This window comes from Entelurus aequoreus, linkage group LG02 (genome assembly GCF_033978785.1).
Source record: "Entelurus aequoreus isolate RoL-2023_Sb linkage group LG02, RoL_Eaeq_v1.1, whole genome shotgun sequence".
Taxonomy (NCBI): Eukaryota; Metazoa; Chordata; class Actinopteri; order Syngnathiformes; family Syngnathidae; genus Entelurus; species Entelurus aequoreus.
Genome location: NC_084732.1, coordinates 60,241,870 through 60,255,095, shown reverse-complemented (window position 1 = coordinate 60,255,095; position 13,226 = coordinate 60,241,870). Strand labels below are relative to the sequence as shown.

Here is a 13,226-nt window from a genome sequence, read left to right as displayed (position 1 = left end):
CAAAGTAATCGAAGTCAAGTCTTCACGTTTTCCTTGTGACATTTCTGTATTATTTTATAATCTTTCAGGGATTATTTTTTCTTTCTTCAGGGTCAGAGCCCTGTCTGTCTTGACTATTATTCGATACAGTTGTTAATGTTTCTGGTACAATTTTTTACACATTCTACCTACATTTGGCAATAGTTTTATTTGGAATATGAGTTTTGTTGTATGACTGGTTCTGGTCACAAATCTTTTATTTCTTTTTGAATGTTTTGCTTTTTTCCCCTCATTAGCCAAGATGGAATGTTCTTAATTGTTCCATACTTTTTGGTTACATGTACATATGAGTTACCTTGAAAGGATAAGGTTGATGGTAGACTGTTAACTGGTTGAAAATAAGAGGCAAGCATAGATAGTTCAGAAGGGAGCTGTACTACCCAGCTTCTGTTCTGGAATGTAGGAAGTAAGCTACTCTGTAATTACTCAAAGGCCTGCCTTCTTTGGCATGTTATTGGTCAGTACAGGGTAGTCCGTGATCATAGCCAATAGTAGTTGCACACTCCGAGTGAATGAGAATTTGGGCCAGATCCTAGTGAGGCACAGTGGTAAGAGTGAAGGCAAAAAGACTACTTATGCTGATTAAAAAAAAAGTATCTTGCATATATATCCACCACACTAAGAAATCTAACAAAAAGCAAGTACATCAACTCATGTCTGCATATGTGGTACAAGGCCAAAAATCAGGATGGCACATTCTCTCAAACCAACAATGCATTTAATCCTGTGGTGTGTGTGTATATGCAAGTATGAGTTTGTGAGGGAGTGTGTGTGAGACAGATGGGGAAAAATGTGCCTGTACGACTTTGTTCATACTTGTATTTCAGCACTCTGTTCTGGACAATAGTAAATAAGAAAAAATGGTACATAATGCACATTTTTTATTGATTCGTTAACGTTCACTTTAAGATGTTTTATCTTTTGATCAAAAGATTTCCAGCAAAAAACGTGAAAACAGTCCGGTCCTGATTAGACCCCAATTGTGGTGCAGTGTGTGGCAGAACTCACATACTGTATTTCAAACAAATAGGCTGTCTGCTGGTTTAAATATGTTCATCCAACCATTTATTTTCTACCGCTTGTCCATTTCGGGGTCGGGCTGCACTCAGGCGGAAGGCAGTGTACACCCTGAACATGCATGCAGCAAGGTAGACAAATTGTAACTAAACAGTCTTTACTCTTATACTTAAAAATATATATATATATATTCATGTTGTTTTATTGCTGGTCTGTATTGTCTGCCTTTGGAGCATTCACACTTCAACTCAAAAAGTCTTTATCTATACATTCAATATGTAAATTTCAGTGATGTTATGGGTCACCACCTTTTTTATTGATTGATTGAAACTTTTATTAGTATATTGCACAGTACAGTACATATTCCGTACAATTGACCACTAAATGGTAACACCCGAATAAGCTTTTCAACTTGTTTAAGTCGGGGTCCACGTTAATCAATTCATGGTAATTCACATACAATTTGAAAGTTGCAGGGGCATGGCACATGTATTCAGATCTGAGTCATTTTTTATTAATTTGATGAGTAGTTTGCTGTAAAATCATAAGTCAAGCAGATATTTAAGTATTTATTTTTATCTAGACAAAAACAATTTTAAAAATATGATCATATACTGTAATATTTGTTGCAATAATGGATACAATTAAAGTTTAAAAGGCATGCAATTTCAAGGAGTTTATATATTTTTTTCTGTCAAAATGAAAAAAATCCATTACATCGAGTGAGAAAATATTAAGTACATTATTGACACATATTTCCTGGTGTTTGCGGGCCAGATAAAATGATGTCGCAGGCAAGAACTGGCCTTGAGTTTGAAACCTGTGGCCTAAGCGCTTGCATAAGAGAATGATGGGCTCATAGCTTGTGTGGGTGGGCCACTTTTGAGTTTGAGTTTATTTCGAACATGCAAGCTTACAACATGATACATCACAATTTCCAGTTTCTCTTTTCAAGTTGAGTTTATTTCGAACATGCAAGCTTACAACATGATACATCACAATTTCCAGTTTCTCTTTCTTTAGCTTGAGACACTCATAGATGATTTTGAAGCAGCCTTAAAGCGCTCTGTGGACAAAAATGTCCACATGTTGTCACCACCATGAATCATTACATTTTAACTGCCTGTTAAGTTAATTTCTCTGCTCTGTTTCACCTGGACTCTTGACTTTCCTCCTCGCGAGATCACGTTTTAAAGTAGTGGCTGATTTTGCCTGCCATATCTGTAATGCTAAAAACATAAACGTTACTCTGACACGAAGGAAACTTTTTTGTGAATAAACACGACATGCTTGTAATGTTTTCTTGGGGTAACTCCTTTTAGTTGACCTTGTACCAGTCAATCTGTACCGTCATAAAACTACCTGATCCTATGCAAACTTGTAATAAATTCTTCAATCAATCGATCTATTATAATTAGTCAGAAAAGGTTGGAAACCAAGCTAACACTACTAGCTGTGTTCACTTACCAGAGAGAGAATGTTCACAGCACAGTCTGGCGTGTTCTGGAGGAGTCCAGTGATCCCTCCGTATCATGCTCTGTATGGCAGAAATCCACTTGTTACGGCAGTCAACGCTATGCACCAAGTTTCGGGAAAAAACATGATTGGATCTGTTTCTTCTTCGGTAGTTGCTTCAGATCTTTCCTGTGCATTGCTGTTGATATAGCACCTCAAAAGTGGCGCAACGCTGCAACTGCAGTTAAAATACATAGCTGCCGCAGAGGGACATCAATCGCTCAATCAACACAGCCGGAGCTTTACGCCGTGTTGAGCGATATCAATCTCTCTGGCTGGGGCCGACACAAAATGAGCTAGAGGCGCCCGCTACGCAATTTTGAATGCAGGAAAAACCCTGTAGTCATAAAAAAGTGTTTTCTTCTGTAAGAATGTTGTTTAAGACCCTTAGGTAAGTAAACTTCCCCATGCCACTGATTTAAAAAAAAAAAAAATGTTTTACTGTTTGTAAGTATCAAACTTGGTATTTGTAAAAGCATCAAGTTTAAGAACTAAATTACACTACCTTTTTTTGCTGACTGCACATATTTATCTTTTTTGTCCATATCTTAAATGTGATTGTACATTTGGTAGTGTGGGACAGTGAGCACAATTTTAAAAGCTTGCACCTAATTCATGATTGGCTTAAAAATAAAGTTTATGTTAAGAAGTTTTGACATTGCTGCATTTTTTTGTCCTAGGAGTTTGCAGCGCTGACAAAGGAGGTGAACATGTGCCGCGAACAACTTCTGGAAAAGGAGGAGGAGATTGCAGAACTTAAAGCGGAGAGAAACAACACACGGGTTAGTTGCAATTCAGTGATGTTTAAGAACACGTGTTATTGAAATTACAACAAATAAGAGATAGTATTTTATTGTCTGCCGCAGTTAAGTTTGTTTGGCTGGTCAATCTCTATTTGGGTAATGTCTTGATGTGTAGTTGTCAATGAAATAACTGTCTTTGCCCTCTGTGTCAAGGACTACAGCTTCATCAAGACTTTATGTAACCATATGCATTAGTTTATTGTCTGCCAACGATGGAAAATAAATGGTTAATTATAGTTTGTAGTTAATCTCAGTGGCAATTTTGTAGCAACAATAACAATTGATTTTTTTTTACATTATTTGTGGTTTGTCTAGCTCCTCTTGGAGCACTTGGAGTGCCTGGTTTCTCGTCATGAGCGTAGTCTGAGGATGACTGTAGTAAAACGACAAGCTCAGTCTCCAGCAGGGGTCTCAAGTGAAGTGGAAGTCCTCAAAGCCCTTAAGTCACTTTTTGAACACCACAAAGCCCTTGATGAGAAGGTACGAATTGTTCAGTATTTACGAGGGGTGTGACAAGATCTCGCGAGATTAAAAAGTGACAATATTTCTATTTTAAGAGCAATCGTGTCGAACACCGTGGCAAACATACATGGTTTCCCCTACATACCATTGATCATGGCGCACCGCCACGGAAAATAAAAACGTACCACACCTTTTTTTTTTTACATTAAAACCCTTTTTTTTTTGCATATTGTATGAATGAATGTAATGTATCTCGTCTTTGATTAGTTTGAAAATATCATAACTGAACTGAACTGCCTCTCAGCTGAGCTACAGCTGGTTGCGCACCTGAACGGAATTGACACTCGACAAAAGTAAGGAGAGAAAGTTCAAAAGAAAGGTATTTCAAGTTATTCAAGGCATTTCTACCTTCATTTTGACATTACTGCCAACAATAACATCTAACTTTACGTGTCTTACAACCTCCATTTGGACATCTGGTGTGCAGAATGTGCATGTTCTCCCGTGTGTGTGGGGTTATCTCCAAGTACTCTGGCTTCCTCCCACATTTTAAAAATATGCATGTTACTAACATGTTGCCTAACAACCTTTGTTACCTATGGAACAATTATTGTAGCAAAATTATTTGCAAAAGCGTATCTCAATCTGTACGTCTAATCCAATTCATGTGTCTGTGAATTAATGTGTGTCTATCTTAGTCTTTGTGTGCGTAATCAGAACCCCACATGTTTTAAGTTGTCTGTCTGTTATATAAGTGTGGGTAACAAAAATAATCTGTATTTTCTCAATTGGCTGTCTTTTTGCACGTGACTTTTTGCTACGTTTCTGCCGTTAAAGAGTTGTCCGTTTTCAAAGATGTGTATGTGTAAAGCAGTCTGTGTCCAAGATTTGTATGTGTGTAAAAAAATTTGCGTGTCTGTACTTAAATTTGTGTGAAGCACGAACCCCTTATGTGCATACAACTCGTAGACACAGATTGCTTTACACATACATTCCTCTGAATACGGACACACAACTTTTTAACAGCAGAAACATATCAAAAGTCAAGTGTAAAAATTGAGGAATTACGGACAGACAGATTATACATACAGTACATAATACAGACAGGCAACATAAAAATACGCACACGCGGCTCACACACATTGAGATACAGACACACACATTTAGGGATGATACTCGAAACCGGTTTTCCCGGTTGTTCGATAAGAAAAGAACCGAGTCCTCAGACTCGCATCCCTTATCGAGACCACTATAGTAAAGAAAAAGAGTTGGTTCTTTATTCGAATCCCTCGGAACGAATCCCGTCCCGTGACGGGACGTCACGTAGCTCAGTCATTAGGTGCAGATCGGGAAAGCATGTATATATGACATCTCCCTTTTTTAACTTTTGTTTTTCTTTCCTTGTAAACAAAACAAAATCACACTTATGTGTTGTCTGTCTAATTATAAATAATGCAGACGAGGCATGTTGGCTGATTTCTTGACGTTTACTTTCACAGCGTGCTCATAACCTCATTCTCAGCTGCCGGTGGTGACATGCAACAACACTTTTCGGGGCTACCGCGCATGCTCGTCACTCCCGTTGCATGCTGGGTAGTGTAGTTGTTATTTTCCCTAGCTCATAACATCACATCTTTTCCCCTATAAAGAAAGATTTTAACTCAATAAAGTGTATTTCTTTTTTTAGCTTGAACTTTTCATTTTTTAGCATTGTAACCACATTTGCAAACAACTTTTCTCTTCATAGAATTTTCTTTCAATAAAGAAATAAAGTGCAAAAATTTCAAAGCATCATAGCAAACAGTTATGTCAAATAGCAGCAGAAGTGCACTTTTTGGAGAGCTTTATTATTTTAAGTTTTGTGCCCAAGGGACTGATTTTATTTAACACTCTATTATTATTTATACACCTATAGTGATCAAAGAGACAGGTTGTTTTTGTGTTAATGTATATATTTGTTTTTCTGAAAAATCCCACTTAATATACTTTGGGTTACAACAGTCAATATTTATTTATTTTATTTTATTTTTTTAGGGGGGTAACAGTCAATATTTATTTATTTATTAGATTTTATTTTTTTCTTATACAATAAAAGTGAGCTTTTGTTAAACCAAATATTGTGTTTTTTTCCATATACAACAACCTATCTGGACTCGATAAGAGAATCGATAAGGAATCGGTTCGATAAGAGGATTCGATAATAGGCTCGAACTCGATAATTTCTTATCAAACATCATCCCTACACACATTAGTTCACAGGCACGTGAATTGGATTACAGACGCCCAGATTGAGATACGCTTTTGCAAATAATTTTGCTACATTAATACTTCCATCGTAACTTAACATTGTTAGGTTCACTGGAGACTCTCAATTATCCATAGGTATGAATGTGAGTGTCAATGATAGTTTTCCCATGTATGTGCCCTGCGATTGGCCATGCTAATTTTGGTTAGCCTGTCAATGAGCTGCTCCATTGTACGTTAGAATTAAGCTAGCACCATTATAGCCAACCTTCATCCTGTATAATATTATTGCTTTTTTCAGTTTATTCCAAACCATATTATAAATGTATCTTGATTCTTACATGTATTTGCACTTATTGTGTATATATAATGTACTTTCCTTAGTGTGCTTAGTTTTACAGTGACTTCCTTGTGACAAACAGCAATAAACCACCTCAAGTTATTTTTTTCACCTCTAATTCAAGACTGTTTACATATTTGGCAAACCAAATTCCAACTTTCAGCGAGGGCAGACTATAGTATAGCCCAGGAGTGCTCATTACGTCGATCGCGATCTACCGGTCGATCGCGATCTACCGGTCGATCGCGGAGGGTGTGTCAGTCGTTCGCCAGCCAGGCATTAAAAAAATAGTCCTAAAAATGAGCGATCATAAATCTTCACTATGACGTCACTTTCGTCACTTGATTGACATTCACGGCACCCGAGGGTCTTCTGAGATGACGCTGGCTGCTGCCAGCTCATTATTAAGAAAAAAATCACCGACAGGAAGGCGAGAAACACTTTTTATTTCAACAGACTCTGGCGCCGTACCTGTCGTCAAAACTCCAAAGACCGAATGCACAGTTTCTGCCTTAACAATAAAAGCTCTGCTTCATCCTGCCTGCGCTAAGAGTCTCAGAAAGCTGGCGTGTACAAGCTAGCAAGCTATGGAGTTTGCCGCCAATGTATTTCTTGTAAAGTGTATACAAAGGAGTATTGAAGCTGGACAAATAAGATGACAAAAACCAACCACTTTCATGTAGTATAGGACAGAAAGGAGGACTTTTTTTCTCCTCCATTTGAAAATGCGGACGTTATCAGCACCACTGTCTGATTCCAATCAAAGCAAGTCATCAGAATCAGGTAATACACCAACTTATATTCTTGTCTTCATGAAAGAAAGGAATCTCTATGTGTTAAACATGCATGTATTATCATTAAACACCTTTAACTTGTTAACAATATTAACTATGTGTTAAACATGCTTGCATTATCTTTAAACACCTTTAACTTGTTAACAATATTAACTATATGTGTTAAACATGCTTGTATTATCTTTAAACACCTTTAACATGTTAACAATATTAACTATATGTATTAAACATTCTTGCATTATCATTAAACACCTTTTAACATGTTAACAATATTAACTATATGTATTAAACATTCTTGTATTATCATTAAACACCTTTAATTTATTAACTATATGTGTTAAACATGCTTGCATTATCATTAAACACCTTAAACTTGTTAACAAAACATATATTTCATAAATAAGTAAATATAAGTTATATACATGAATGAGGTAGATCCCCACGACTTGATCAATTGAAAAGTAGCTCGCCTGCAGAAAAAGTGTGAGCACCCCTGGTATAGCCTGTGTTACCTTTTATAACAAGCAGCAACAATTGGAAAAGTAGAGAAGAACAATATAATATGTTTTTTTTATTTCTAGTAAGTATAAGACAGTTTGTTTTTAAATATACATAAAACATTTGTTTAGTCTTTTTAAAGTAAATATATTCATCATTGCCAATCAAAATGATAATGACGCCATATAATCTTGGGGGAAACACTGATATAGCTGTGTTTTTCAAGCAGTTGTCACTGACTGGTAGCTGAAAAGACCATTGCATTGCTATTGTGACTGATAATACACATAATGACAAGTGGCCATTAGTTAGGCAAGATAGGAACTGCACACACTATAACCTTTAAAAAAAATCACTCATCTGCTCAGGCCCGATAGACGTGTGTCTTTTTTTCATCAGAGTTAAACAGCTACTGCGGTGATAATGTCCAAGCAGAAGCTGCTGCCGTCACACAAGCTAGTCATGTTACCAGCACAGGGATAAAACACCTGAATCATTGATACAGTTGACAGCTGCGATATAAGAGATGCCGAAGACCTTCTGAAGCTGCATCCTTTAAGACAACCACCACAGTGTTGTGTAAGGAGAGAAGTCCCATAAGGTCCTCATTGTGCCACTGAAGAACATGATTCAACAAAGAAAATTAGTTCAGCAGTTTATCAAGATCATCCTTAGGTAATTCATGCAAAGTAATTGTGGGACTTAGTTATATAACAAAAGTCATATATTTTGCCTTATTATTGTCTCCTTGTGAGCTGAGTGTATCGTCACACCCCTAATGTTTACTATAAATTATTAATGTGCTTAAAGTTCAAACTGATTGTGAAGAATAAAATTCCTTCATAACTTTCAACTGTATGGTGGATGTCTATTTTATATGTCTTGTAGGTAAGGGAGAGACTGCGCGTTGCTTTGGAAAGATGCAGTGCTTTGGAGGAACAGCTTACAATGTCGCACAAAGAAGTGAGAGAAGTTTTGTTTTCCTTCAATACGATGTTCACATGGAAGGATATTTTGTTAAAATGTTTACACTCATTTATCAGTTCAATCAACCATTTTTTTTAAAAATATTGCCTTTTCATCTTTAATGTGCACTGTATTCTGCATTCACACATTTGTGACAATGTACAATATATACCCTACGTCTGGATTGTGAAATATTGTTGTACTTTTGTACTATTGTTTGCTTTATCCTGAATCTGAGAAACAAATTTGGTTACTATCGTTGCTCTTCTATATGGGTGTACATCCTTTTAAAGGACAGACCAGTCTTGAATCTTCCCTGTCTTTAATGGGATTAAAATTGACAAAACCCCCAGAGGATGTTGAACTGTTCTAGATTTTTGCTATGCCTCATGATGAAGCACTTAATGCTGCAGTCATCTTTTGTTCATGTATGCCCCAAACAAAGTCTAAGCCCAGGGCGTACACATTTGAGCCTGTAGCTGAAAAGAATTTTTTTTTAAATAATACATGTCAAATTATGAAAATAGATTTAAGTTATTCAGTGTTTATTGATTTCAAATAAATAACTTACTGTACGGTTCTTATGTGTGAAAACCTATCTCTGTAGTTGGCTTACCTCAGGGAGCAGAGCTTCCATAAGAGAGGATTGGCAGATGGAACCAGTGAGGTCAACCACAACTCTGAAAATGCACCAAGCACGAATGGAAAGGTGAGGCTACTCATACCATACGTGAAATAGCATATGGTTGAAATCCGAGATTGAGACAAAACCACATTTGATAGATAATGTCTGACCATCTGTTTTGTTAATTTGATTAAGTTGTTTCGTGTTTAATTATCACAGCACATGTGAGAAAACAGGCAGCACGGTGGCAGAGGGGTTAGTGCGTCTGCCTCACAATACGAAGGTCCTGAGTAGTCGTGGGTTCAATCCCGGCCTCGGGATCTTTCTGTGTGGAGTTTGCATGTTCTCCCCGTGACTGCGTGGGTTCCCTCCGGGTACTCCGGCTTCCTCCCACCTCCAAAAACATGCACCTGGGGATAGGTTGATTGGCAACACTAAAAAAATTGGCCCTAGTGTGTGAATGTGAGTGTGAATGTTGTCTGTCTATCTGTGTTGGCCCTGCGATGAGGTGGCGACTTGTCCAGGGTGTACCCCGCCTTCCGCCCGATTGTAGCTGAGATAGGCTCCAGCGCCCCCGCGACCCCGAAGGGAATAAGCGGTAGAAAATGGATGGATGGATGGATGTGAGAAAACAATCATACGTGATACAGGTGTTTAGATACAGCTAGGACAAGGGTCGGCAACCTTTACCACTCAAAGAGCCATTTTGGCAAGTTTCACAAATTAAAGAAAATAATGGGAGCCACAAAAAAAAAATTTTTTATTTAAAATGAAAAACACCGCATACAAAGTTTAAATGCTTTGTGCTATGTTACCCAGGGGTCTCCGACACACGCACCGGCACGCACTTTAATGTGGAAATTTGATGTTAGTGCGGCCCGCGAGTTTTGAATGAATGGCGCTTGATAGCGTCATACTTGCCAACCCTCTCATTTTTACCGGGAGACTCCCGAATATCAGGGCGAGATGACACTGCTTTTGGCGCCCTCTACAGCCTGCCCAAACAGTGTACCTGCTCGACCACATGTAGAATGCAGTTTCAGCTTGCTCACGTAAGTGACAGCAAGGCGTACTACCTCAGCAGCCACACATCTTACACTGACGGTACCAATACCCAGAATCCCATGCAGCCCTAACTCTTCCGCTCAACCAACGCACGGAGAGGGGGGGGTTGATGTGTGGGTGGATTTGGTGGTAGCCGGGGTGTATAATGTAGACCGGAAGAGTTAGGGCTGCATGGGATTCTGGCAGTGGCGTGCCGTCACTAGAGGCAGGAGAGGCACGGCCTCACCTGCCATCATGGAAAGAAAAAAAAAAGGAAAAAGAAAAAAAAATGAATTACTAATTAATTCCACCTGAGAAGATTAAAAAATGTGTCTCCTCAGTTCCAAAATGTTTACTGAGTGTTGTTAAAAGGAAAGGCCATGTTACACAGTGGTGAACATGCCCTTTCCCAACTACTTTGGCACGTGTTGCAGCCATGGAATTCTAAGTTAATTATTATTTGCAACAACAAAAAAAAAGTTTATGAGTTTGAACATCACATATCTTGTCTTTGTAGTGCATTCAATTGAATATGGGTTAAAGGATTTGCAAATCATTGTATTCCGTTTATATTTACATCTAACACAATTTCCCAACTCATATGGAAACGGGGTTTGTATATATATATATATATATATATATATATTACTGTATGTATATATATGTGTGTGTGTGTGTGTATATATATATATATATATATGTATATATATTAGGGCTGGGCAACTTAATGCGTTAATTTCTATCAATCTATTAACGCCGAATATTATTTTATCGCGCATTTGTGTATGTTGTTTACTTGCTTTTATTTTGTTAACGCCTATTGCTGGCTCCTGCGGAAAAGGAAGGAGAACGCGGAAGAAAACAAAACAAGCATGGAGTAGAAGGGTAACTCAACAGAACTTTTACAGGGTCATTTTCATTATAAAGTACTTCCAGGTGGCGGATTTGACAGAAGCAAAGTCGTTTGTAGCCACTGCCAAGCTGAATTTTCTTATCACAGGAGTACTTCCAGTCTAAAATATCACCTTAACGCGAAGCACACTGTTGATGCGAGCAAACCATTCAACAAAGCAGAAAGTGGAGCCAAGCTTCGGCAGACAACGTTACATGCAGCGTGCGGGAGAAGTATAGATAAACGAGAGCAAGAGAAGCTAACAAATGCCATAGCGAAGTGGATAGTTACAGACTGTAGGCCCATTAGTGTTGTGGAAGACGCCGGCCTGAGAAACATTGTGCGAATTGCAACAAGTGACAGCACGTATGAGCCGCCATCAAGACGCACCATCGCACAAAGAATACACCAGTTGTACGAAAAGGAGAGGACTGTAAAAGTGACAACTTTACAAAGTGCAGCTGTAGTTGCTCTCAGTGGGGGACTACTGGACATCAATCGGTAACCATAATTTCTCCCTGATAAAAGAAAATGTTTCTGCTTTTACTTCAGAAATTGCCTGTTCGGATGTTATGATTGTGGCTCAGGGATTTGTATGTAGCTTATATTTATTTTCCATAACAAACAGGATAACTTAGATACCCTGGCAGTGTCAATAAGCTTGAATGTTTGTATTTACATTTTTGAGTTGATTTTCATAAAATATGCTATTTAACTGCTACTGTTTAACAAGTACTGATTTAAATTGTGTTTGCACAACAAATGTTTTGGCGCTTTTGTTCATATGGGAGAAAATTCCAATAAAGGTGCACTACACACTACTTTTGGATTCAGTATTGGGTTTTGCGTATACAATGCAGTTAATCGTAATTAATCGGAGAAATAGTGCGATTAATTCTGATTGAAATTTGTAATCGTTGCCCAGCCCTATATAGATATATATATATATGTATATATATATATATATATATGTGTATATACATGTGTGTGTGTGTATATATGTATATCATATTTTTACCTACAGCGATCATCAGATGGCTCTCTTAGTCAGGAGGATGAATTGGGCCTTGGTTTCGGCAAGGTTGGGGAACTCCAAGAGGTGGTGGACCGTCAGACAGCTGACCTGGGCCAGATGAAAGAACGCATGGCTTCAATGGCATCCCGAATCAATGAGCTGGAGGAAGATCTGGACACTGCCAGAAAAGACCTCATCAAGTCTGAAGACATGAACACACGACTACAAAGAGACCTAAGAGAAGTAAGAATAATATGAATAGTGTTTATTTTGGACTTGATTAACTCCCGAAGTGGAGGTTTGTTTAGATTAATATTGTTACATTCGTTACACACTCATCACAGTAGACGAGATTTTAACGTTCATTTCCAAGCAAGAGCGCATGGGATGGTAGAGTGGGGATGAAGCCAAAGGCCCCCGATAACTGGCCGGTGTTGTGTGGGGGGGGGAATTCCTGATAGCGCCTCTGCTTGTAGGAAACTTAATCTTACTAAGTGTTTGGCTGGACAAGTAAGCATTTTTATTAATTTGGCTGCATGGACCACAAAACAATACAGGTGCACTTTCAAGTCTCTTATAACTTTGCCTGCATGACCTATGCATGAGCTTTTAACTTTTAAACTTCCATCCATCCATTTTCTACCGCTTGTCCCTTTTGGGGTCCCGGGAGGAGCTGGAGCCTATCTCAGCTGCATTCGGGCGGAAGGCGGGGTACACCCTGGACAAGTCGCCACCTCATCGCAGGGCCAACACAGATAGACAGACAACATTCACACTCACATTCACACACCAGGGCCAATTTAGTGTTGCCAATCAACCCAAGTGCATGTCTTTTGTTTCCACAAAAAAAATCTAACATTCTACAAGTTAAAATTAAGTAAATATAAATAAATAAGTCCTCTGCATCATTGATATTGCAGCTGTCAAGTGAAGCGATGATTTGAATGTATTATAAACCCCGTTTCCATATGA

The 13,226-nt window shown here is 38.2% G+C and overlaps 1 protein-coding gene across 8 annotated transcripts in view; it reads left to right on the top strand.

Annotated features, from left to right (window-relative positions):
• The window catches only part of LOC133636346 (liprin-alpha-1-like), a 95,206-nt gene that overhangs the window by 40,036 nt on the left and 41,944 nt on the right, over positions 1 to 13,226 (top strand). For all 8 annotated transcript variants that reach the window (XM_062030351.1, XM_062030364.1, XM_062030359.1 and 5 more), the window contains exons 3-7: positions 3,252 to 3,353; positions 3,690 to 3,854; positions 8,601 to 8,675; positions 9,286 to 9,387; positions 12,264 to 12,497. In XM_062030351.1, coding sequence (XP_061886335.1) covers positions 3,252 to 3,353; positions 3,690 to 3,854; positions 8,601 to 8,675; positions 9,286 to 9,387; positions 12,264 to 12,497 — 678 coding nt within the window. The remainder of the gene's footprint in view (positions 1 to 3,251; positions 3,354 to 3,689; positions 3,855 to 8,600; positions 8,676 to 9,285; positions 9,388 to 12,263; positions 12,498 to 13,226) is intronic.